The sequence below is a fragment of the Meriones unguiculatus genome, chromosome 7 (genome assembly GCF_030254825.1).
Source record: "Meriones unguiculatus strain TT.TT164.6M chromosome 7, Bangor_MerUng_6.1, whole genome shotgun sequence".
NCBI lineage: Eukaryota > Metazoa > Chordata > Mammalia > Rodentia > Muridae > Meriones > Meriones unguiculatus.
Genome location: NC_083355.1, coordinates 36,276,230 through 36,303,728, shown reverse-complemented (window position 1 = coordinate 36,303,728; position 27,499 = coordinate 36,276,230). Strand labels below are relative to the sequence as shown.

Below are 27,499 nucleotides of genomic sequence, written 5' to 3'. Positions count from 1 at the left end.
CTCTTTTATGGGAAAGGAAAAAGAAAAGGCAGTAGCTATAGAGCTCAAAGGAGGTTTTGTTTTGTTTTATTTTTTTAACTATTTTTAAAAAGTGAGACAATTTTGTGGTTTTGTGGCTAGTTTTGAGCTCCTGAGCCCAAGTGATTCTGCAGCCTCAGCCTCTTGTGATTATTACTTTTGTCAGAATGAAGCAACTTTAGGAATGTGCACAGTTCAAGGGGAAGGAGTCAAAGGGTCTTAAATCTCAGAGAGACTGTAAATACATTAGAGATCTTGAAGAGATGGAGGAGGCAGGCGTCAGGGACATAGATGGATAAAACCACATGTATTTTCAAACTCAAAATTCCTACTTCTTGGTATTTTTTTCTGAGGGGAAAAAAAAAATCAGTAATGTCCTAGAATAAGTACTGAGAAGACTGTTTGTTGTACAAAGGTCACTTTTGATTCTGTACCTGGACATGGTGAACAACTGCCTGCTTCCTGTGGTGTATTGTTACTATGGAGGAACAGCTCGTCACCTGTGCTGATATTCCTCTAGACAGAAAGAAGTCAGCTAGAAACAGATGAAAGGCTTATCATGCCAGTTATACAAGTTATGGGTGGTTTTTACTTTTGACTAACATTATCTAGTAGCTTTATATAGTTTAATTTATTTAGCTAATATATATTTTCAAATATTTATTTGAAAAGTCCCTTTCAAAGGTAAACAGTTCTATGACTTTTTGTAAATTTATGTAATAGCATTTTTTTAGTTTAAAACATTATTTAAAAAATTAAAAATTGTGAGAGAGAGAGAGAGAGAGAGAGTGTGTGTGTGTGTGTGTGTGTGTTGTGTGGGAATCATGTGGGTTCTAGGGATGAAACTTAGGTTGTCATGCTTCAAGGCAAGTGTCTGTACCTGCCGAGCCAGGTTACCGTTCCCCCATTTCATAATATTAACTCATGATTTCTGGAAAAGCTGGAAAGGTAGATGATTCATGAAATAATAAGGTGAATTTGAGTATAGTCATCCTCAGTGATATGCAAGACTGCTTCGTGTTCCTCTACTGATGCCAGAACCTGCAGATATTCAAGTCCCTTATATAAAATAGTATGGTATTTGCTTATACCCTATCTCATGTATTGTATTGTTTGTTTTGAGACAGGCCCATGCTGGCCTCAAATTATTAGCATTTCTTCTGCCTAGCCTCCCAAGGCTGAGAATATAAGGTGAGCTGCCACACCCAACTTTCCTGTACCTTTAATCTCTAGTACTTAATACAGTGTAAACAGTCTATATGCTGTGCTGCTTAGGAAGAAATGATACAGAAAAAATATCTTGTCCCCTCCCAAGTGTTTACTATTAGTCACTGGTTGAGTCTGTGTATGTGGGCCAATATATAAGGAGTGCTTAACAGTTTGAGGAGTGTTTTCCTAGTTATTAGAGAATATATTCTAGAATATTGCTACTGATTGTAGTTACAGGAAATAGGAATTAATGGTGAAATACAGGTTAGAAGATTAAAAAGTGAGCTTGTTTTTCTGTCTCTTAAGGCTTTTCCCTCTCTTTTAAGTTGTAAACTCAATAAATTTTTATTTAAGGGTTTTTACATGTATTTCCTTTATTATCCATTCAAGTTCAAGATTTCTGAAATAACCCTTTCTCAAAGAAGGATGATTAATCCAATTTTGTTGTCAGACCATAATTCATTTATTCTCTCTCTTTTTTTAAAGATTTATTTATTATGTATACAATGTTCTTTCTGCAAGAGGGCAACAGATATCATTATAGATGGTTGTGAGCCACCATGTGGTTGCTGGGAATTGAACTAAGGACCTCTGGAAGAGCAGTCATTGCTCTTAACCTCTGAGCCATCTCTCTAGCCCTCATTTATTCTCTTATGTCTCCTTTAGTTAAAGATACATACTCATGACAACTTTAAAGTTTTCTACTGGAGGATTTCTGACAAATTCTTCAAATAATTTACATTAGGAATCATTTTAAGGGAGATCTGCCTTTCACTTGCTGATGCTCCACGTCTCTTGAGAATAATTTCATCTTGTATTTATTTCTATCATACCCAGAATACTAATCTGTATGTAGGATATGCAGTGTTATATTGAAACAACAAACATCCATTTGTGAGTATCTTCAATTCTGACATCATGTTCAAGACAAGCTTCATTATCGACAGCATCATCTTTTTGAGCTGTCTTGTCTATGATCAGAACTCCTCCTGAACAGTGGGATCTAGGCTGCACAAGACCTGTTTCTGTGCCTTTGTCCACGTTCTTCTCTTTCCTTTACTCTTTTCTTGAATCCAGGCTTCTCATACTCATTATGTAGCTGAGGAAGATTCTTACTTCTGTTTCTCTACCTCCCAAGTGCTGGGTTTATAGACATGTACTACCTGCCTGATTTCTGTGCTGCTTAGGACCTAACCCAAGGTTTTTATGTATGCTGCGCTAGCATGCTGCCAGTTGAGCCACTTCTCCTCCTTTCTCATCCTCAATAACAACAATTGAAAGTGGAATTGTTTAGAACTCTGAAATTATGTTAGGTGGTATCAATATCTTTGAAGTCTCTCTTTCTCTCTTTCTCTTTTTCCATGTCTGTGTGTTGTGGTGTGAGAGAAGTGACACTAGGGGCGCTAGAAAAGATTAAGCCACAGTGGAAAAGTTATGTAGATTTGACTACATAAAAATTGCTATTTTGGAGGACTGGAGAGATGGCTCAGCTCTTTCAGATCACATGAATACTTAATATTTCAGAAGTCTATAATTCATTTATCTTATTGATGGAAATATTTTTTGAGAGTACTTAAAATTTGGAAATGATTAAGATAACATATGTTCTGGGGACTGGAGAGAGGGCTCAACAGTTGAAGCATTTGCTTTTCTTGCAGAGGATGCAGCACCTCCATGGCATCTAACGCCTGTCTAACTCCAGTTCCAGGGGATCCAACACTCTTGGCCTCTGAGGGCAGTGCACTCACATGGCACACTTAAATATAGGCAAAGCACCCATATGCTACAGTAAATACAGCAAAATCTCAAAAAAATTAATTGCTATTTTTCAGTAAAAATGAGAATATGTTTATGATAGATAATATGGGAAAACACTGGCAGCAGTTTCTGCAGAAATATAAGGGAAAAACACAATTTCATACAAAAGGTGTGGAGATTATGAATAAGTATTGGGGACAGGGGCAATGCTAGAGAGATGGCTTAGCAGTTAAGAGCACTGTCTACTTTTCCAGAAGTCCTGAGTTCAATTCCCAGCAACCACATGGTGGCTCACAACCATCTATACTGGGATCTGATGCCTTCTCCTGGCATGCAGGTGTACATGCAGACAGGGCACTCACATACAAAATGAATAAATGGCTAAGTAGCCTATGTAAGAAGAGGTAAGGCAAGTGTGGTGGTGTAGGCTGTGGTCCAGGCACTCAGGGCTGAGACAAGAAGCTGGCTTGATCCTAGGAACTCAAGGCCAGCCTTGGTAACATAGGAAAATTCCCTTCTCAAAAACCAGTCAATAAAATAAATAAAATTAAAGGGGAGTAAAGAAAAGAAATAAAAGGAATAATAATCATATGAGAAGAGAGTCTGTGTCAGTGATAACCGGAGAAATGCAAATGGAAACAGGGGCAGATAGTTTCAGAATTGACAAAGATACATAGCACAGGTAGAAGTGTAAGCAGTTTATTTCTTCCCTACATTTATTTAGTGTATGTATGCATGTGTGTGTGTGTGCGTGTGTGTGTGTGTGTGTGTGTGTGTGTGTGTGTGTATGTGTTTGTATTTGTGTGTATAGGTCAGAGAACAACTTGTGGGACTCAGTTCTGTCCTATCATGTGAGTGCCAGGGATCCAACTCAAGTTGTAAGGCTTCACTGTAAGTACCTTTATTTATTGAGCTGTTTTGCTGGCCTGATTTGTCACTCATATTGCTAATGAGAATATCAAACCATGCATATCCTTTGACTTATAGTTTTACTTGTAGGAACAGCTCTCAAAGATAGAATTGTACAATGATATAAGGATATATAATACTTAGTGTTTTAAGATTTATTTTATTTCATGTGTATTTATTTTACTTTTTGTGTATGTATCTAAGTATACTGGGTATTTACCTGGTACCCATGAAGACCAGAAGAGGGGCACTGGATTCTCAGGAACTGGAGTTACACATGTTTATGAGCTGTCTTGTAGGTGCTGGAACTTAGACTTGGGTCCTTTGCAAGAAAAGCAAGTGCTTTAACTGTTGAGCCCTCTCTTCAGTCCCTGGGATATATATTTTCTTAATCATTTCTAAATTTTAAGTACTCTCAAAAAATATTTCCATCAATAAGATAAATGAATTATAGACTACTGGAATATTAAGCATTCACTTAAAATTATATTACATAAAATTATATGTTGTCAGAATGTGGAAGGGAGAGTCACAGTGTGTTGTTAAACTGAATATAGTTTATTTTTATGTAAGTTTACAGAGGTGCTAGAGCATGAGCTAGTTTTCTCTGAGATGGACAATGGCGATTTTGACCTTTTTTAAACATTTGAGGCAAGGTCTTGCTCCGTAGTACAGGCGGCTACACTTGCTGAATGCTGGGGTTGCAGCTGTGTGTCACTCTATTTCCATGAACTTGACTTTGTAAAATTAGTGTTATTACCTTTTGAATGTGTAGTATAATTCTTTTGGAATTACCATGCTTCCCTCCAATAGAAAACAAGCAAAAACTAACTTTAAAGTGAAATGTTTGAAAACTACTGCTTTAAGTGATTCCTTAGCATGCGGTTTAAAAATCAGAACATCCAATGAAATGATATAGAAATTATTCCATTTAATTTATTTTAAAATTTGCCATTTATTCTGTGATTACTGAGGATAGTCTCTGTCCTTACTATAGTTTTGTTATATCATAATAATTTGGAAGAAAAATTATGTTTTCCCATTAATTTGTTTGTTTTTCAGAATATATTAAGATGGCAGATCACTATGTTCCAGTGCCTGGAGGACCAAACAACAACAATTATGCAAATGTGGAATTAATTCTTGATATTGCTAAAAGGATACCTGTACAAGTAAGAGTCTTAGAAACAAATCCACCCATTTTGCCTGTAGCCAAAAGGGGAGAACTTGTAATCAGAGAACTTAATGCAAAGTCTCTTTTTGGAATTAATTTTTCAAAAATGATTCACTTTAATTTTACATGCATTGATGTTTTGACTGCATGTATGTTGGCATGAGAGCATTGGATCCCCTGGAACTGGAGTTACAGACAATTGTGAGCTGTCATGTGGGTACTAGGAATTAAAGTCAGGTCCTCTGGAATAGCAGTCAGTGAGTGCTCTTAACCACTGAGCCATCTCTCCAGCACTGGACAATTCTAAATGCCTTTATGTGAAATAATTAAAATAGACAAGGAAAGAAGACATGGGAAAGAAGACATAGTTAAACATAATAGAAATAAAATGTTGGGAAAAAATCTTTCAGAGAGTCTTTTTTTTGTTGTTGTGTGCTTCTTACCTCCAAGCCATCTCAAGTAAGTACAAGACAGTTTCCTGCAGAGTATCTTAACTACAATACAGTGCTATTTTACAAGATGATTTCTACCTTTCATATTGTGTTGGGAAGTTTAGAGTAAATATCTTAAAACCCAATGAAGGGGGAAAATCCTCTAGGCCAGTGGTTCTCAACCTTTCTAATGTTGTGATCTTTTAATACAGTTCCTCATGTTGTGGTGACCCCCAACCATAAGATGATTTTTGTTGCTACGTCATATCTGTAATTTTGCTACCTTTATGAATGAATCATAATGAAATCTACCAGTTTTAGGCGACCCCTGTAAACGTGTTGTTCAACTCCCAAAGAGGTCGTGGCCCACAGGTTGAGAACCAGTGGTAGACTCTTGACTATACCACTAGATATGAAGGCAGAGGCCAATGGCCAGAATATGGAGATGGCCAGGGTTTCTTTCAAATGCTGTAGAGAGCCTAGCCGAAGGGCTGGGAATTGCATTTGCTAATGATCAAGACTAAGTGCATCTTTTTGACTCTACTTGGTTTTGCCTCTTGAGGACTTTTGCCACAATCAGCTGCTTATTGTTATTCTGTGGAAGGTTTGCCAGCAGTTAACCACAGAAGTTGAATTAACCTCTGGGCTGCTGTTGGAAATGTTGTACCACATCTAGTAGGGCCAGTCTGGACACAGCAAGGCTATTTGTAGTTTTCTTGGTATCACTTTTAAGAATGATTCATATTGTTATTCTGTTGTAGGCAGTGTGGGCTGGCTGGGGTCATGCCTCTGAGAACCCCAAGCTCCCGGAGCTACTCTTAAAAAATGGGATTGCTTTTATGGGTAAGCCTTTATGAGCTATACTGTTCCTGTGTCAGTTTTGTCCATATTCTACTCTGTAATCTTACTTTCTTTTTTGTATGTATGTATGTATGTATGTATATTGGTACTTGGTTTGCATTAATATCTGCCACCAGAAGACAGCATTAGACAGTTGGGAGCTGCCATGTGGGCTCTGGGAATTGAACTCAGGATCTTCAAGAACAATGAGTGCTCTTAACCACTGGCCATTTCTCCAGCCCATTTTCTTGTTTATAAGTCAGTAAGCGACTCTTAGAGTAACCGTCTTCACTGCTTTTCAACCCCTACATTTTTTCTTCCTTTAAAAAATTTTTTAATTTAATTTAATTTTTTAGTTTCTCAAGACAGGGTTTCTCTGTGTAGCCCTGTCTGTCTTGGAACTTGCTGTGTAGACCAGGCTAGCCTCCAGCTCAGAGATTGGCCTGCCTCTGTCTCCCAAGGCATGTACAACCACTGCCCGGCAACCCATCATTTCTAAAGTTAGGTTGGTTTTGTTTTGTTTTTCTTCACTTGACCTTGAGGATATTTTCTGTGTCTGAGTCCTTTAATCTGAGATGTAAAAAAGACTGGTTTTTGAAATACTGTTTAATGACTTTGTTATTACCATTAAGATAATGTGGAGAACCTTGTTTTTTGATGGTAAGGATACCCTAGCAGGATGCCCTCAATACCTTTGCATTTAAATGTATAATTTATATTCCTTTTTTTTTTTTTTTTTTCCTTTCTGAGACAGGGTTTCTCTCTGTAGCTTTGGCTGTCCTGGATTTGGACTCATTTTGTAGACCAAGCTGGTCTTATGCTCACAGATATCTGCCTGCCTCTGCCTTCCCAAGTACTGGGATTACAGGCATGTGGTACTGTGCCTGGCTACATACATAATTTATAGTGTATGAATGGGAGCTGTTTTTCAGCTTTTCTTCTCCTGTCATGGTAAAAGGAAAAAATGGAGGTTACCTGGCTCCAGTTGTTTCTGCGTCGGGGCCCTCCACAATGCCGCTGATGCTTTGTAAGCATTATCAAGGGGAAAATTTTTCCTTGTTAGATTTCCTAAGACCAAGCAGGTTATATTTCAGATGTACCTAAAATTTTACCAGCTTTACTTTAGGATTTAGATTTATAGAAATGATTTTGTTACTTGTTTAATGTAGTCCATGATTCATAAAAATTGTATTTTCAGGAATTTAAAGATAGAATTTCTGTATATGCAACAAACTTAATACATTAGATTCTAGAAACAATGCAAAGATGAGTGAAAACGTAGTGGTCACCATATGTCATGAGTGGGGTGAGACAAATATAATTATAAGGCCACGTGTATATACTAGAAGGGCAGAGACGCTGCTGTTAAGGTTCCTCTCTTGTCTTGTTTTGTTTTTAGGCCCTCCAAGCCAGGCCATGTGGGCTTTGGGAGATAAGATTGCATCTTCTATTGTGGCTCAAACTGCAGGTATCCCAACTCTTCCATGGAGTGGCAGTGGTAAGAAATTTATTTCTTGGTATTTTGTAATTTTTATATGGTACATGTGTGTGTGGGTGGGCATATGTGTGACTGTAGAAGTGTAAGCCAAAGCATCAAAAGCCTTCCTTTGATAGCCTCTACTTATAGAGGAAGTGTCTTGCTTCATCCAGAACTTTCTCATTCATCTGTTCTGGCTAGCCAGCCTATCCCAGTCTCTCTCCTGTCTCTGCCAGAATTATAGGCAGTCACCATACCTGCCTGACTTTTACATGGGTTCTGAAGATTTGAACTCTAGACCTCACTCTTGCATAGCAAGCATTTTTATCCCCTGAGCCATCTCACTAGTCCTCTTGTTTGTGTCTTAGGGTACAGAGAGGCTAAGTAGAATTTGTGGCCTGGGCTTAAGTTCTTTTAGACTGTATTCAGATGCTTGGTAAGAAATAGACTGTTGGGTGGGGCAGCAGTGGGGCACGCTTGTAATCCCAGTACTTGGGAGGCAGAGGCTGGCAGATTTCTGTGAGTTCAATGTCAGCCTAGTCTACAAAGCGAGTCCTGAACAGCCAAGGTTACACAGATAAACTCTGTCTTTTTAAACCAAAAAAGAAAGATAATCTCTTGGCTTAATCCTTTTGTTATTTTTTTTTATCATATTTTAGAAGTATAAATTGAGAACTAGGTACAGATACTAAACTGAGGTCTGGAGTTCAGCGACCTGGTTTGGAGAAACTCTGGGGTGGTCTGGAAGCATCCTCAAGAGGCAGGCTTGCTAGATGAAATGAGACTTCATCAGTTCCTGGGAATAACTAGATCACTAGGAAGAACCTGAACCCACTTCCTTAGCTGTTTGTCTTTTCTCTGTTCTGTATGGATGCAGATGAAAAGGTCAATAGTCACCTTTCTCCCAAGGTTTAGAGGGATAAAAAGAAAAATTGAGAAATCAGTTAATTTTGCTATCTCTTTGAAGTATCATGTGAACTTTTTTGGTGAATGATAATAATATGAATTTATCCTTTTTTGGCACACATGGGGATCAAACACACTAAAACCTTTAAAAAAAATAGGAATGACCATTGTCTTGAGGCTGAAAAGCTTTGAACTCAGTTCCTCTGGCTCTCCAGGGGATTGCCATATCCTCTCCAGATCTGCTGGGTCAAATAGTTTAAAAGGTTGAATTTGTTTCTGTTTGAATGGAGAGACTGTAGTGTTCCCCTTGGAGCTGAATACAGAGACATTCAGGGAGCATAGAATCATGACTCTGCTGAGACCAATAAAACCGCCATTTCCATTTCCAAAGGCTCATAAAGACTGAGTTATTTCTCAGACCTCTGGCCCCAGAGCAGGCCTGAAAATACTGAAGGTATTTTGCCTGTGTGTTGCTGTGAGAAATATGCCATGCTTCTTCTCTGCCCTTTCCTTTTTCCCTCTACTCCCACCTCACCCCCAGGCCTTGCATTTGTGTAACTAGGACTCTGGCCACTCTCCTGGCATTTTCTAGTTTAAGGACCCCAAATGCTAGCCCATGCTATAGCTGAATACTCCAAAGATTGATCAAGGTTTTACAATACCCTTCTTTCCCTGCTCCTATTTACCTTCAATTTTGGTATGTACAATAGCTTTTAAAAGGAGGTTTCACAGAATCAAGTGTCTGGGACATGTTTGCACTCCCTGCACTCAGGAAGCAGGGCAGGAGGATCTGAAGTTCAAGAGCAGGTTCCCCTACTTATCAACTACCAGGCCAGTGTAGACTACATATCTTTTTTTGAGAGCGGGCAGAAAATTGACACGAATAGGTGGACTCAGTCATTATTGTCTATTGTAGGTCTTCGTGTGGATTGGCAAGAAAATGATTTTTCGAAACGTATCTTAAATGTTCCCCAGGATCTGTATGAGAAAGGCTATGTGAAGGACGTGGATGATGGGCTGAAGGTAAGGTACTCCAGGGCTGTTCAGTTCCCGTTACAAATACAGGGATTTGGAGTGCGATTCATGACCTGCTTGCATGGACCTTCTAAGGCCAGGACAAGTATTTCTTAAGTGAGGAAGTGACTTTAAACTTAAGTAATTCAGTTTTGGAGGGGACTGGTGACCTGCAGAACATTTCCTGGGTTGTTAATTCAGTTTGAGGAGGTGCTGATTCTTCCTTTCTGCCAGCTGTTAGCGTGTGAGATGTGACTAATCCACCATTCCTTTCCCCTTGTGAATCCAAAACTGCGAAGTTAGGCAGGTACATGTCAGAATGTCAGCTTTATTGTTATAGAAGTATTTGCAAGAATGGGTTATGTGGGGCTGGAGAGATGGCTCAGTGGTTAAGAACACTGGCTGTTCTTCCAGAGGACCCTGGTTCAATCCTCAGCACCCACATGGCAGTTCAGGGAAACAGACATGATGAAACCCTTCATCAAAATCGACTCTAAACTGGGTGGTAGTGGTGGCACATTCCTTTAATCCCAGCACTCATGAGGCAGAGGGAGCTAAGTCTCTGTGAGTTTGAGGCCAGCCTGGTCTATGGAATGAGTTCCAGGACAGCCAAGGATACACAAAGAAACCCAGTCTTGACAGCCCACCCCCTGAAAAAAAAAAATTGTTTCTGATAATATAGTCATTATTTTCTTTTAGCTTTGTTTTGTTCTGTTTTGAGACAGTCTCATCCTGTGGCCTTGGCTAGCCTGAAACTCACAACTTACTTTAAATGGCTTGTTTTCCATAACCTTACATAAAAAAAATCTATCTTATTTCTTCTGATAACTACATAATATTCAATGTGGTGTATGATATTTCTTAATTTAACCAAGGCTGTACTTGAGTCTATAACCAATGTAATAAGAACTTTAGAATCATTGCCTATCCATTCTGACAGCCCGAATAACTTTTAAAAAAGACTTAAGTAGCTCACTTCATATAAGCTGACAGTTCTGGTATAGCTTACATAAGATTTGGTAAGTGTGAACTTTCAAGTATCCAGAATTTTTTTCTGATTCTACTTTTTATAAAAGTAGCAAAATCTTAAAATATTATCAAAATCTGTCAGAAAACTAATACTTAGCTTGAGGGTGAGCTGGTTTGGCATATGAAGCTATGAAGAAGAGACCCTGTCTAAACCAAAGTGGAAGCAAGAATTGCCACAGCTAAAGGTCTCAAAGATGCATTGGAGACAATTTTAGAGACGTGTATATGTGCAGGTGCCCATGGAGGCCAGAGGAAGTGGAGTCAGGCGCTGTGAGCCGCCTAGTGGCAGTGCGGGGAATTAAGCCTGGACCCTCCGGAAGAACAGGAAGCTCTCAGCCGCTGAGCCAGCTCTCCAAGTTTGATGACTGCACTTTTTTAACTTTTAAAAATGTGTTTGTTTGTTTTTGAGACAGGGTCTCTCTCTATAGTCCTGACTGTCTTGGAACTCACTATGTAGACCAGGTTGGCCTCAGACTTACAGAGCTCTGCCTGCTTCTGTCTCTCAAGTGCTAGCATCAATGGCATTTGCCACCATTCCCAGCTAGTGACCATATATATATATATATTTTCTTTCTTTCCTCTTTTTTCTCTTTCTTTAGTCCTTTCTTCTGTTCTTTCTTTTCCTTCCTTCCTTCCTTCCTTCCTTCCTTCCTTCCTTCCTTCCCCTCCACTCCCCTTCCCCTTCTTTTATTCTTCCTCTTTCTTTCTTTCTTTCTTTCTTCTTTTTGTCTTCTATTTGTCTTCTTTCTCTCTCTCTCTTTCTTTCTTGTTGTTGTTTTAATGTAAGTTTTCTTTATGTAGCCCTAGTTGTCCTCAAACTTATTTTTAGACTGGGCTAGCCTTGAACTCACAAAGATAAGCCTGCCTCTGCCTGCTTAGTGCTGGAATTAAAACCCTGTGCCACTATGCCTAGCTCTTTAATAACTGTATTTTTTTTAAATAGAGATTTTATTTCTTTATTGAGAAACTTAAGTTTTGGGTACATCAAAACTGTTAATGACTGTATTCTTAAATGGAGAAAATACCAGTTCTTTTTCTCTACTAATATAACTCTTCTATTTTTCTCTTTTTCTTGCAGGCAGCTGAGGAAGTTGGATATCCAGTGATGATCAAGGCCTCAGAGGGAGGAGGAGGGAAGGGAATCAGAAAGGTTAACAGTGCAGATGACTTCCCTAACCTTTTCAGACAGGTAGCGTACAAGTTGATTTGCTTGTTTGAGCTACCATGTATATCAAAGATGAGTGATTTAACTTACATTGTAACTTAGATATTCAGAAAATGTCGAGTTTTTTTTTATTTTATATATTTGTAATCTAAGTTTTGTCCATAGCCTTTACCTAATTATTCATAGGAGTGGAGGGAATTAAGGAGATATCTAATTTAATGTAAATTCTATTCAGTTATGCAATTCAAGCACTGGTTTTTCTTTTTTGTTTTTTTTGTTTTTTCCTATGTAGAAGATAACTCTTCTCTACGTGGTGTGTGCTGCTCACAGTGTCTTAACAGCAAGAAGAACTGTGTTTTTACACTGTGTGCTCTTGTTTTGACGTTCAAGGCTGTGGGATGGTGGGGTGACACTCCATGGTTTGCCAGATGCCACGCTCTCCAATAGTCTTTACCTTAGTTTCACACAAAGTTGGCTGGAGTCCCTTGAGTTTCTATCATGTCCTATATCCTGTTGGCCCAGCAGCCTATGCTCTCGCCTATCCTGGGTGGCCATTACACCCTTGCACTGGAACCTCATGGTAGGCCCTCAGTGTGTGTGGTCTGGGTGCCACAGAGAGCTTATCCTTTCATTTCTCTGCCTTACCCTTGCTCTGTGTGGCCATACTATAGGTAAGTTGTAAAAGGGAGACAAAATGCTTCCTTGTTCTACCCTAAGAGTTAACTTCACATGCTTGATTTCTTTTGTTCTTCTAACGATACTCAGGAAAAGATGTGTCAGGAAAAAGAAAATCGGGCACAGGTTTGCCTTGTCTTGTTGCCAGCACTTCTTACATTTCATACCTTCTTTATGCCCCTACTTATCTTTTATTCGCCCCACTCCCTTTCCAAAAACCGTCCAGGGGCATATTTCGTGCTTAGTTGTCAAGAGATAAGAGGAAAAGCTGTGATTTGATAAAGAAAATTACAAAAGTATTGTCTTACTACATTTTATTTTGAATGTCAGAAGTTTAATATTACCTGTCCTTTTCATTATATTCCTTTTGTAAAATTTAATTTTGTAGGTAGATTAATGCTTCATGGAGTTCAGACAAAAGGCTTCCTGTCATAATGTATAAGCATTTTAGGGCTGGAAAGATGGCTCAGATGTTAGGAGCAGTGGCTGTTCTTCCAAAGGTCCTGAGTTCAGTTCCCAGCAACCACATGGTGTCTCACAACCATCTATAATGAGATCTGGGGCCCTCTTCTGGCCTGCAGGTGTACATGCAGGCAGAATACTGTATACATAATAAATAAATAAGATGTTTTTAATAAAAGCATTTTGATTAATGATAACACAGATATTCCATAACCGCTTCTTAGCTTCGAATTAAGTATGTGAAGACTCTAGAACACTAAGAATTTGTTTTATGAGAAAGATTTTAATTTCTAATAATGGCGAGCTGAATCAATCTTTCCATTCAAAAAGTACCTAGAATTGCTGAGTCATGGGGTTGATTTCATAGTTTAATATGAAATCATGCAGGATGTCTTAGCTTTAAGCCCTAGTACTGTATAAACCACATATGGTAGTGAATTTCCTGTGTTCTCAGCAGTGGTATATACACTCAGGCATGTATACACACACATAAACAATGTACGCACAGACAAAAACAGGAAGTGTAAGCAGGAGAATCAGATGAGATTGCACATGTTCAGGGTGGTATTGTTATAGAGAGCAGAAGGATCAGAAGTTAAGGTCATTCTTGGCTTAGTCAGATATTGTAGGGGACCGAAAAGGAAAACTGGATTACATTTTTTTTTTTTTTAATTCTTTAGTCTGCTTTAAGAGATAGGAAACTTTTGAAGATAATAAAGAAATATAAGACACTAGGCAGTGGTCGCTCATGCCTTTAATTCCAGCACTTAGGAGGCAGTGCAGGTAGATCTCTGTCAGTGCAAGGCCAAGCCCTGTCTGCGGAGTTCCAGGACAGCAAAAGCTACATAGAAAAACTTGTCATGAAAAGCCAAACTAAACCAACCAACTAGCCACCCAAACCCCAAGAATTATAAGAAGAGAAAGAAAAACTTAGAAGTGAGCCCAGGAGGTAAAGACTTTTATTTTCTAGTTCAAGGTAAAACAACTAGTTGGGCATGGTAGCTCATACATCTAACACCAGCACTCAGGAGTCTGAAACAGGAGGATATAAAAATAGCCCCATACTCAAGGAGGAAGAATTAAAAACTACAAAACTGGTCAGGATTTTCATTTGTCTTAGAAGACCAAAAAGATAAAATTTAGACTTTAGCAATGGTTGACCAAGTAGTTTTGGAGGCCGCAAAGACTCTTACATTTTTTTATTGGGATCCTGAAGGACTGTACTCAGGAGAAAGAACAAAGCAGAAATAGAGCAGTCATCATAGGGACTAACTCTCAGATTCACAGCACTCAGCTTGATTCAGGTATTACATTTACAATTGCCCAATGCTCCTAGCCATCTGCATGTATAAAACAAATGCCCATCTTTTCCAGAGGAAGATTATATAGAATTTTAAATTAGTACTACTAATCTTTTTCATGTGGTATATTAAACACTGAATTAAAAGTAAGTAGGTATATAAACTGCATGATTCAAAACCTGGAACAAAAGCCCGTAAAAACAGATCCAAAGAGGAATTAGATAATAGAGCTATCAGACAAGGGCTTTATAATAACTATGCTTAATATGTTTAAGAAAATTAAAGAAAGGCAAGGCTGAGAATTTGGGCAGAGAATTAGAAATCATAAAAAAGAAACACTCTAGGACTGAAAATATAATTACTAAAATTAAGGCATCAGTATAAGAATTAAATAGCATGTTAGATAAAATTGAAAGAAGAATCAATCATTGGAAAATAGAAGAAAATTTTGACCCAAGCCTTGAGAGACCAAACAAATAAAATAAAATAAAAACAAAACAATAAAAAACCAAAAAACCCCAAGACAAACAAAAACCAGAAAAGAACAGTGCATTAGTTGCGAAGATGACTATGAAAACTCCTGTCTCTTTATACCTTTTACTGCACAGTACAAGATCGTGTCTTTTTATTACCAAGAAGAGAAACCTCACCCTTTGGATTCCAACTGTCTGTTCGATTCATTTTGACCAAGAGAAGGCAGCAAAAATTGTGTACAAATATCAAGGCTTACATTTCAAGTGGTTGTGTAGTTTATACCTTGCCTTATTGGAGTGAGCCCTCAACTGCCACGTGAAGAATCCATTCTGCTCCACTAGAGAAAGGGAGACCGTGTGAAGCAGAGAATAATCCTTTCCGCTAAGGCCTCTGAGGTGACTGTTAGCACCATATTTGAATATGTCAGTGAGACTTTATTAGACTGTCAAACCCTAGTTGAGCTGGTAGATAACAGCATTGCACAAGTGACAAGTTTAGCAGCTAAGGCTAACTCAAAATACTGTCCCACATCACTAGTTTGTTCTCGTTGTTGTTTTTAAGTTAACTAGAGCTGTAGGTCAGTAATAGAATGCTTGCCTAGCATGTACTAGGTCCTCTGTTCAATCCCCAGTAATGTCAAACAAACACACAATAAAGGAAAATGTTTCTCAAAGCATAACTGACACAGAAATTGATAGCAAAATGTATGATGCCACCAACATGAAAAACATGTGACACTACCCTTAGAATTAGTTCATGGGTTAAATATGCTGAGAAGGCTATTAATGACATTGTAGGAATAGTGAGCACACTGATGATGAGGTTAGAAAGTATTGTTAATGGAATTTGAAAAAAAGATTACCCATGTTCTGTAATAGTGGAACAATTGGCAAAGAAAATGTTATCTGACATAACTTAACAGATAATGCAATCTAGTGCTAGAAAGATGGCTTGGCTGTTTACAGCATGTACTGCTCTTGTAGAGTACCAGAGTTCAGTTCCTAACATTATATTTGGTGACTCATAGCTGCCTGTAATTGTAGCTCAAGGGCATATGATGTCTTCATCTGATCTCTGGTGGCACTTGGACTCTCATGTACATAGCCTCACACAGACATACATATAATTTTACATGTAATAATAATTTTTAAAACTCAAAAAGATATATTTCCTGAAGTCATGAATCTGATTAAGAGGCTCTCAAAACAAAATACTGAAAGTATTTATTAATGCTGAATATCACTAACAGATGAGGGGTTGGGAATGTACCCCAGTCAGTAGCATGCTTGCTTTAGCATGCATGAGGCTCTGGGTTTGACTCCCAGCATCACATAAACTATGCATAGTTGTACATGCCTGTAATCTCAGCACTGAAGGAAATAAAGGAGGATCAAAATTTCAAAGTCATCCTCAGATACATACTGAGATTACAGCCAGCCTGGCTGCGTGATACATTGTCTCAAAAATAAAAAGGGGCTGGAGAATGGCTCTGCAGTTAAGAGCACTCACTTTTCCACAGGACTTGGATTTGATTCCCAGCACTCACATGGTAGCTTACACCCCGTCCCAGAGGATCTGAAGCCCCCATTTGGCCTTCTCAGGCACCAGGCACACATGTGGTGCATAGACAGAAACCCAAGGAAAACATCCATGTCTTCTCTTTGGGTAAGGGAAACTGACAACATATACTCATTTAGATTTCAAGACCACTGTGACCACTGAGTATCTTTAGTCCTTTCCATTTGAACAAAAATATCCCTTGCAGTTCTTTTTCCCAATCTCATCATTAAGTGTTGGGGTTTGGAGCAGATAATTTGTCTTTTTAGTTCTCAGGTCTTTGGATGAAGAGAATGTGCCTGAGGAGCTGCACCGAAGGGGACTCTTGTTTCTGGACATGAGTCATGAGAGCAGTGGAGGTCAAGCCTGATGACAGGATTGGATGAGACTTTGGGGGTCTTGGGAGGGGGTGAGTCTACCTTGCATGTGGGAGGTCTGTGAATTATTGTGGCCTCAGGGTGGACCATAATACATTGTTTGCAGAGATGGCCACAATAACTCCTCCCATTCCTGTATGTACACCCTTTGCAATGTGACTTTGCCATTCTTCCCATGAAGAGGTGGCATATCTTTCCTCACTCCTTGAATTGTTGCCATGTTTGTGGCTTGCTTAGACTACTGTTAGCTGGCCAAAATGCTGTACCTATATTGGAGCCTAGACTTCAAAAGGACATGCAGCGTCTGCCCTCACCCTCTAAGAACATTGTACTGAAGAAGCTTGGTCTGTGCTGTGTACCATACTGAAGAGCCCATTGGAGGACGAGAGACCACATATAACAGAAGTGAGCACAGTCCAGTTGAGGCTGTCTGCACTTACCAGCCAACAGTCGCCCAAATCACCAGACTTCTGACAGACTTCTCGAGCCACCAGATGATAGTCACATGATTGCAAGAAGCAGAATAATGCAGTTGGGCATCATGAACAAGTTAAAGTTGACACTTTAAGCAGGCACTGTGTTTTAAAGTAGCTTATGTAGATAAAATAAGAGCTACAGCATAAAGACACGGGGTGTAGTGGTGCTCTCTCTAGTGTCATGCACTTCAGACTCAAAGATGAGGAAGACAATGAAGCAAAACAGTATTTGAAGAAATAATGGAGCAGAAGGCTGCATTTGAAGAGATAATGTCCAAGAAGTTTCTCAGATTAATAAAAGCTGGCAAGCACTGAAACAAAACAAAACAGAACAAAACAAAAAAACCCCAAAACCCTGTGAATCTCAAGCATGATGAGTACAAGGAAAATCACATATAAGCATCGCATTTAAGCTTATGAGTAAATCTACCACCTGCCTCCCCCAACATGCCCCGTTTAACACACCCACACACAGAAAAAGAAAAATAGAGGCTCATACATACAATATGAAAGCTGTTGGAGCAAAAAGATTACCTGCAAAAGTCTAAGAAGATTAGCAGTTGAGTTAGGCATGGAGACACAGCTTTAATCCCTGTAGTGGAGACACAGAAGGAGGTGGATCTCACCATGGCTACACAGTGAGATCCTGTGTGGGGAGGGAGGAAGAAGATGAAGAAGAAGGATGATGAACAGTTGAAATCTCTGTGGACACCCTAGGGAACAGAAAACGTTAAGATAGTTTTGAAGTGCTAACAAAAATTAATTGGTAATTTAAGATTTTTGTGCCCACTGACAGTGTTTCTCACAACTGAAGGTGGAAAACTTTTGACTTCAGCACCATCATATGTGGTATAATGTAAATTAAGAAAGAATCTAGTTAGGAGCAAAGTCTACATGTGATTGTCTTGAGTAGATGGCAGTATTTTTGCCCTATTATGGGATTTGTTTATGTGTGTGTTTTCAAGTATCTTGTTTGCCCTTTTAACATACTTGATGTTTTATGTTTTTTGTAGTCATTAATTAATAGTGATGATATAACTAAGAATGCAGCATGTTAAAGATAGACAGAGGCATGGGCTATACTTTTTCTCTTCTGTAGTCCCATTGTTAACGTAGTCCCTGACACTTTTAGGTATCTGCTTATTGAAATCAAAGCAAGTTTTTAATATACAAAAATCCTTACTACTTAAGAATCTTGTTTCCTTTTCTAATACAGGTTCAAGCTGAAGTCCCTGGATCACCTATATTTGTAATGAGACTAGCGAAACAATCTCGCCATCTGGAGGTCCAGATTCTAGCAGATCAGTATGGCAATGCCATTTCCTTGTTTGGCCGTGACTGCTCTGTGCAGCGCAGGCATCAGAAGATCATTGAAGAGGCCCCTGCTGCTATTGCTACTCCAGCAGTGTTTGAACACATGGAGCAGGTGCGTCTATTAAACGCTTTCATTTCACTCTTAGACACTGCCCACTCAGCCCATATATTATGGGAATGGAAGAAGTATAAGCAGTGATTCTAGATAGTGGATAAGATGTTTTTCCCTTTTTTTTTTGAAAAACATCTTATATTGTTCTTTTAGGAAAATTGTCAAGAAACTTGCCAAAATTTAAAATAGTAGATACTTAAACAAACAAACAAACAAACAAACAAACTGGGAGGTAGTGGCACACATCTTTAATCCCTGGGCTTGGAAGGCAGAGGCAGGTAGATGTTGGTGAGTTGGAGGCCAGCCTGGTCTACAGAGTGAGTTCCAGAACATCCAGGGGTACTAGAGAAACCCTGCCTCAAAAAGCCAAATAAGTAAATAGGTAAATAAAGATAACATTTTTTAATAAGATAAATAAGAGAAATGTTAAGATTTTTAACAAGCCAGGGGTACACAGAGAAACCTTGTCCCGAATAACCAACCAACCAACCAAATAAATAAATAAATAGTTAAAGAAAAAAAAATTTTTTTTTAGTAAGATAAACAAGAGAAACATGTTGAGAATTTTAACAAGTTCCTGAAGAGCAAGTGGCTTGTAGTTGACTGTATTGATTAGCATCAAATGTCCTGCTAAGTATGGTGACACACGTAGGATTCTAGCCCTTGGCTAAATGTTGGAAGATGGAGAGTTCTAGGCTAGCCAGTCTAAAAAGAAATTATCTTCAAGTGATTTATTCAAATTCATTAACTTCTTATAAAGCCCTCTAGGTATCTGTGTGCTCTTGTGTCTCAAACTTTTGTATAAAGAAGGATTTCTTTAGTTGCATCTTAGGGATGTGAACACGCTTTTTGTTTTTTCTGGAATAATGAACCACTCTTTGTGTCATTAATGATTCATTTTCTATCATTCTGAGTTCTAAACTAATTAAACTATATTCTTAGGAGATAATTTTCTATTTCTTGTTTTTACTCCTCACCTGCCATAACAGAAATAACTCAAATAATGGTTTTAAGTGAGGTGTAACTTTCTAATGTTCTCTTTCATCCTAGTTCAGATACAGGCTTCTATCAGAGACCTTGGTTTATTTTTCTCCCTTTTTCTAAGATGGGAGTAAGAAAGGATAGGTCATAGGCTAAATCCAATCTGCTTTTTGCTTTTGTAAATAACATTTTAGTGGAACATAACAGTTATTATACAACTTATATTATATTTGACTGTTTTATTGCTACAGCGAGAGAGCTGAGTAGCTGTGACAGACTGTGGCCCACAAAAGTGAAAATAATCAGTATTTGCTCCTTCATCAGAAAGTTCTGCCCACCTTTGCTCTTGTGTAGTGTTAGCATTTTGACAATAAAGCAAACTCCAAGGTTATGTTTCAGTCATAGCCTGTCAAGCAAATAATAACATGATACATAAGGTGTAGCTGGTCTTTGCTACTTTGTGGATTCTTTCTTCTACCCTTCTCTACCCCTTTCTTCTACCTTTCAACCCCATAACGTTAGATAAGAGAGAAAAAAAGGATAGAGAGGAAAGGAAAGAGCTCTCTGAATAAAGTCAGGGGTTGGAAAAGGGGCACTGTAGACTACTTCCTGCCGATTAGGGTCATCGAGTTCCTTGGGGCAAGTTTGATATCCAATATCAGGATATTTAATTGTTTCTTCTTTTTTGTTTGTTTGTTTGTTTGTTTTGCTTTTAGAGTAGCCTTGGCTGTCCTGGACTCGCTTTGTAGACCACTGTAGCCTCGAACTCACAGAGAACCACCTGCTTCTGCCTCCCCTAGTGCTGGGATTACAGGTGTGCACCAGGCTTGGGTCCTTCTTGTTTTTTAGTTTTTGGGCATGACAACTTAACAAACTACTACCACCACCAACCACCAACCCCACCTCTCGGGACTCTAGCATTTGTATACCCTCTGAAAAATTCCCAGAATTTCAAACTTCACATAATCATAGAAACTATGTGCAGTGGGCAAAATCAATGTCTCTGCTAGCTCATGGGGCAAAACATAGTCAGCTGCTGCAACGCAGACCCATTTCCCCACACCTGGGAATAAAATAAGAACTTATTCTGATATTTCTGTTTTTTTAAATCCACAATTGTACTACAGTAAGTCACAAATGACACTTCTCATAGTCCTCCACACACAATCTCATCACAACCCAGCACAAGAATTATTAAGAGGTAAAGTCAGTAGCTGGATGGTCATGTGCCAGCTGAAATTTGAGAAAATTTTCTCTAAAAAGATGAAGAAAAGTGTCGGAGGGCCTAGAATAACCTATGCCTCAGTCTGTTCTTGCTATCCATTTCCTGCTTGTTAGTTTAGGCTGAGAATACACGTGGTTTTTCTCTAAGGAAAACAGACTAAAGTCACTGCAGTCACTTAACTCTGCAAGATACACATATCAGATCAATGGTCTCCAGGTTACAGGAGATCTGTAAGTGAGGCACTTTGCTTTTTGTTCATGGGCCAGTGATCTAAAAGGGTTTTTCTTTGCCTCTTTATTGTATTCCCATTATGCAATGCTAGAATGAAAGCAGGAGAGTTACTCTATAGAGAAGTGCATAATACACACCAATCATTGGCCCACAGACGCTAACAAATCTTTCTGGGCAGGAGTTGTGCTGTCCCTGTTACAGTTTGACATGGCTCCCCCTTGTTCTGCTCCTAAGACGTTAACTCCTTTGCAATAAGATGCTTGAACTGATTCTGTGCAAAGTCCTTCCCTATTCATTTTTTTAACATGGGTTTTGCACACTGCCTCCTTTGGGGAAGTTTCATAGCCTGATTCCTGCTAGTGCAGGATTACAAGTAAATATTACATCACTCATTAGTCACAATATTTTGAAGGCCAGTCTTGTGGGGTGTTGAAATGTAATTTTCTCAATTATTTAATAACCTTCTGGGCTGTTTACTTCTACTCAGCTCAAGTTAGAATAATGAGGTATAACCATTACTTTAGATATAGACTTTTATGTATCTTAGGCAAGGCTTTAGCTTATGTAGCTGAGGATAATTTTGAACTTTGATCCTCCTGCCTTGCCTTTACTTATCTCAAGGTATGTGCTACCACACCCGGTTTATGTGGTGTTAGGGATCGAACCCTTATGCATGCTAGGGAAATACTCTGTCCCTAAGCTACAGGCCTAGTCATTATAATTTTTCAGATGTAGTTAATATGCAGTAAGCATTCCATTTTATAGGAAATATGATACTAAATATGTTGTTCTGTAACAAGGAGCTTACCTTCTAAGCTTTCCCATCTGTAGTATGTCTCTTCTTGCTCTACCTTATTGCTAAACTAGCATCACATATTTTAATTTTTAAAATAGCAGCATTCCACCGGTAGTTGAATGACCATTTTGGTTAGGATACAAGCTAAGTTGCTATAATAAAAGGATCCAAAAAAATACAGTGACCCTAAGAAGATAAAAGTTTCTTTTCCATCATAGTTTGAGGAGAATTTTTTAGGGCTAATGGGATACTTAGAATTTTTTGTGAGACCATCTTGAGATTCACGTTCTTTATATTTTGTTTTGTCGTTATTAACTGTGTTCTCATCTACCTGGTCAAAATCTGATTTGTATGTCATACATCTCAACAGTGCCAGCTGTTGAAAATATAGTCCCTATGAGAGATTAGTCACTAGCTACCTGAGAGGTTAGGAAATGTAGTCCCTAGCTGGTAGCAGTGTTTCTAAGAACACGAACATACTGGGAATGCTGGAAACCAGGAGACAACGAAGAGTTTGCCACCGTGTTTGTTTTGACTCTATGCCCCTTTGTCTGATGGGAGGTTGCTTGTGGTATGATATGAAATCACTCTTTTCTCCCACCTTTTCACTGAGTTTGTCATCTATGTCTCAAGGCATTGTATAGTAATGAGAAGGGTATGATTTTCTTGAACATGACTCCGAAATTTTGGTGGCTTATACAAATGCTGGGTAGTTGGCAGAGCACGTAGTTACAGTGATACAATGGCTGGACAAGTGACAAGCTCAGAGTTTCTTATCTTTCTTTAAGTGTGCAGTGAAACTTGCTAAAATGGTTGGTTATGTGAGCGCTGGGACTGTGGAGTACTTATATAGCCAGGATGGAAGCTTCTACTTTTTGGAACTGAACCCTCGGCTACAGGTTGAACATCCTTGTACAGAGATGGTGGCTGATGTCAATCTTCCTGCAGCACAACTCCAGGTGAGTCTAACTTGATCTGGACCCAAGTTAGAGTTTAGAGGATTTAGGAGTATCAGAGATCCCTGAAAGACCGATGAGAGAAAGGCACAAATATGTCAGAAGCCTCACCTGCCTTCATTTCTCATAAATATGGGTTATGTGTTATGGGTTAGTTTTCTGATGTTCAAACATAAAAAATAGTACAGTGTCTTTTTAATAGACACAGTCAATAAACTGTTTTAAAAGAAACTTTAAAATCAATCTGCTTTGGGGCTGGAGAGATGGCTTTTTTGTTTAGAGTATCGGCTGTGCTCCAGAGTACCCAGATTTGATTCCATATACCCACTTGGTGGTATACAACAGTCTGTACTTCCTGTTTCAGGGAATCTGATGTCCTCTTTTGACTTTTGCAGTCATTGCACATGGTGCACAGATATGTTTAGGCAAAACATTTATACACATAATTTTTTAATTAATAAAATTAAAAAATAATCTGCTTTGTATAGTTATTTAATTGTAGTAAACTTCATAACTTTGGTATCAGCTCCTGTTTCTATTGCTAGTCCTATTTATCGAAGCAGCTCTATGAGGGTGGTTGACAATATTTTACTGGACTGTAGTAGCAAACATTTTTAGTATAGTTTATAAAGTAGTAGCTATTAATCTATTGTCTTCTTTCAGCCCAGGGAAACAAGTAGTATGGTAAACAGTAAAAGTAAATGATAAGATTTGATATTATTTTTTTACCTGCTTTATTTCTAGTCTGGGCTGGTTTATCCCTCTTAGGCGACCTGATGGTCCCTGCTCTCTGGAGGGACTGTCTTGATGCTGAACTTAGTGTGCACATTAATCAGCTAATCTCAAGCAGTCTTCTTACCTCAGCGTCCCAAGTAGCTTGGACTATGAGTGCATGCCAAAGAGCCTAGCTGGTAATCGCATATGACCTAGCTTGGACTTATAATGAACACCTTGAAGGTTACCGTTAAAAACTAAAGACTTTTTGTGGGTTTCTTTACATTTTTTTTTTTAAACATTTACTTACATGGATGTTCCTGTGCCACAGCATGTGTTTGGAAGATAGAGGTCACCTTTTGGGAGTTGTTTCTCTTGTTTCCACCATGGGTTCTAGAGATTAAATTCCTATTATTGGCCTTGGCAGTGAGCGACTTTATTTGCTGAGCCATCTGACTGGCTCTTATTGGTGTATATTAATTTTATAAAGCAACATGCTTTTTCAGGATTGCTAGCACATGCCTTTAATTCCAACACTCAAGGGGCAGAGGCAGAAAGACCTTTGTGAGTTTGAGGTCAGCCCAGACTGCATAACAAATTCTAGGCCAGCCAGGGCTACACAGTAAGACCTTGTCTCAAAACAAACAAACAAACAAACAAACAAACAAGGGTTCATTATGACGTTTTTATATATGTTGATCATATCCCTCCTCACTTTTTCTTGTCCTTCTTTTGTAGGAGTAGATACTGGCAAGGATTAAAGGTTTACTTAATTTTTTCAGTGATTTGCAGCCTGGAGAGACAACTCTGTTATTGTTAAGGCTTTTTACAAAACTATCTGAACTTCTTGACTGTGTGTTGCCTTAGATAATTTTAATCTCATCCCTTTGTGAAGAAATAACAGCAGAAGAAAGTCTGTTGCATTAGGAATTTGCATACACGTTAGGAAAGGGGAATGATCCTAGCAAATAACCCTTAGCACTGCATTCTATCTTATATAACTTAGGTAACTTTAGAATACAGATTACAAAAGTAGAATGTTTCAGTAATAACTCCAAAATATGCAAAGACTCTTAGGTATCTTGATAGCTTCCATCTGTTAAGAAAAGGAACTATGGAAAATGACATGTGTTTTATTACCTTTCAGATTGCCATGGGGATTCCTCTATTTAGGATCAAGGATATTCGTATGATGTATGGGGTATCTCCTTGGGGAGATGCTCCCATTGATTTTGAAAATTCTGCTCATGTTCCTTGCCCAAGGGGCCATGTAATTGCTGCTCGGATCACCAGTGAGAACCCAGATGAGGTAGGTAACCCTTCACTTAAAAGGTCTAATTTTAAGACAAGGGTCTGAGGACATGCTTTTGAAAAGTCTTTGGACTGGTTTTGAAGGAAAATTCATAGAAGGTTCTGGGAGCAGATCCATGATGGTTGCTGACTGACCATTTAATTCAGGAAGCATCTGTGGGAGTATAGCACTGGGCCTTGGCTTGTGTGGTTTTTAGGTCAGCTGTGCTTGATGAACCCAAACCTGAACGCTGAATATCAGTATTCCTTTCCTTGGAAGTACAATGTAGTCTCTTTTGTTCTTCATTGTCTAACAGGGGTTTAAGCCCAGCTCTGGAACCGTTCAGGAACTTAATTTCCGCAGCAATAAGAATGTTTGGGGTTATTTCAGTGTTGCTGCTGCTGGGGGACTTCATGAATTTGCCGACTCTCAATTTGGTCACTGCTTTTCCTGGGGAGAAAACAGAGAAGAAGCCATTTCGTGAGTATAATAGTATTTGATTCCATCTTGCTTAATAATATTGGACTAATCCTTGGTGAAGCTATGAACATCCTTTATGTGCTGTGAAAATGCTGCTGTGGAGAACATGCTTGAAGAAATAGTTCTTAGTTTGTACTTGAATTCATATTGTGTTCCATTCTGTAGTACTTGGCAGATGGTTTTTTTGCTTCTTGTGAATTTTTGCAAGATTTTTGCTTTTTATTTTTATGTTTCTTTCTTTCTTGAAAGTGAAGTCATTTGCTTTAATGTTAGGGGGTTTTTGTTTGCTTTTGTTTTTACAGCAAGGTAGTATTGCTGGGGAGAGGTATATTCTTGACTATGAATTTAGTGTTAGTTAAGTTGTAGATAAGGGTCTCTATCTGTCATCAGAATAACGTAAAGTGCTTCTTAGGTACTGTGAGTTCTCCCAGAGCTTCACCATATAGCTGTGAGCAACTTGTAGTCATTAAAATTTCCAATTTGGTCGGTAAAATTTGTGGATTTTGTGTGTGTGTGTGTGTGTGTGTGTGTTTGTTTGTGCATATATCTGTCTATCTGTTTGTATGTGTATTTGTACATAATGGTGTAACATATATGCATGATATATACATGCCTTGTGGAATCAAGTTCTTTGGCATTTGAATCATCTCACAATCTTAACCGTTTTTTATTTCTGGTGATAATCATTTAAAGTATGCCGTCTTAGCATTTTCAGATATTCAGTGTTATTAACCATAATCACCATGATGTCTTGACATTTAAAGTAATAAAATCTTACTTGATTTATGAAAAGAGAATAAAAAGTAATTATCAAAATTATTATATATGAGACTTTTTGTATTATGAAGCATGCAATAGTTTATACAAATAGAAATGGCATATTAAATATTAATATTCTGTTAATCATAAATATCATATTATGGTAGTTTTTCTTACATAAAAATAGGGCTTTAAGTAGTCATTTTGTATATGTTTTAAAATATCTGTCCCAGATTGAAATTTTGGTTCATCTGCCTCTTTCTTTCTTCCCTGCTTTTCCTTTCCCTCACCCTCTCCCATTGCCACTTCCTTCTTTCTCTTCATGCCTCTTCCTTGCTTCCTTTCTGCTTTTCTTTGTGGTATTATAGATTGAACCCAGGACCTTATCTGTGCTTTGACACTGAGCTACTTCCAAACTTGTTTTTCTGTTTCAATTAAAGCTTTAATGATGTGTTGCCTATGCCACAGATTTAATAGTATTTCTTTAACCTTTGAACCATACACAGAGTGGGTACTCCCTTAGCATTTGCTAATATAAAGAGGTTTGTTGTTGTTGTTAGAATTTTTTTTAATTTTACATGTATGAGTGTTTTCCTGCATGTATGTATGTGAGCCACATGCACAGTAGTGTCTACAGAGGTCAGAAGAGGGGGTCAGATCCCCTGGAACTAGAGTTACAAATTCTTGTGTGCCACGATATAGGTGCTGACATTTCAACTCTGGTCCTTTGCAAGAGCAGCTGGTACTCTGAACTGCTGAACCTCTCCAGTCCAATTCTTAATTTTATAGCAAAGTTTTCAAAAATGAGAAAGTCTCATTATTTCTCTGCATTGTACTTTTTACTTCTTTATGTTTATTCAAGACTGTATGAAAATTCTCAAAATTATAGCAGTGCTACCAGAAAAATAATGTAGCCTTTCACTACCTTATACTGTTTAAGTAAGCTGTGTGTGTGTGTACAGCCTGCAGGAGTCAGTTCTTTCACCGTGTGGGTTTTGGGAGCTGAACTATGGTAATCAGGCGGCGAGTGCCTTAACCTGTTAAGCCAGCTTGGCGGCCTGTAGTTGAAGTTTTATGTGGCTGCTCCTTTTAACTGGGACGTGAAAGAATGTTTTAGACAGTCCTCCTTCACTTTCCCTGTCTCACTTATGTTCCCAGGCTGGCCTCTATTGGCATTTTTGTTTCAGTCTTGATTAAGCCAAACACTGTATTTGTTCTACAGGGTATGTCCAAAGCCTTGGTCAGAATTCTCACTTCTTATCTCTGATCTGCTCTGTATATTTCTCTACAGAGAAAAGCAAACTAGGTCATCTTTTAGCATATTGGAATACTCTCTGCAATATATTTACTTCCTGATACTGTGACAAAGTTCTTGCAACTCAGAGCTT

General features: G+C 38.5%; 1 protein-coding gene across 6 annotated transcripts in view; it reads left to right on the top strand.

Moving 5' to 3' along the window:
* Positions 1 to 27,499, top strand: part of Acaca (acetyl-CoA carboxylase alpha) — a 263,052-nt gene that overhangs the window by 87,919 nt on the left and 147,634 nt on the right. For all 6 annotated transcript variants that reach the window (XM_060387107.1, XM_060387103.1, XM_060387102.1 and 3 more), the window contains 9 exons: positions 4,957 to 5,066; positions 6,261 to 6,342; positions 7,739 to 7,837; positions 9,639 to 9,745; positions 11,844 to 11,954; positions 18,469 to 18,678; positions 22,700 to 22,870; positions 24,729 to 24,890; positions 25,189 to 25,352. In XM_060387107.1, the coding sequence (XP_060243090.1) occupies positions 4,957 to 5,066; positions 6,261 to 6,342; positions 7,739 to 7,837; positions 9,639 to 9,745; positions 11,844 to 11,954; positions 18,469 to 18,678; positions 22,700 to 22,870; positions 24,729 to 24,890; positions 25,189 to 25,352 (1,216 nt within the window). The remainder of the gene's footprint in view (positions 1 to 4,956; positions 5,067 to 6,260; positions 6,343 to 7,738; positions 7,838 to 9,638; positions 9,746 to 11,843; positions 11,955 to 18,468; positions 18,679 to 22,699; positions 22,871 to 24,728; positions 24,891 to 25,188; positions 25,353 to 27,499) is intronic.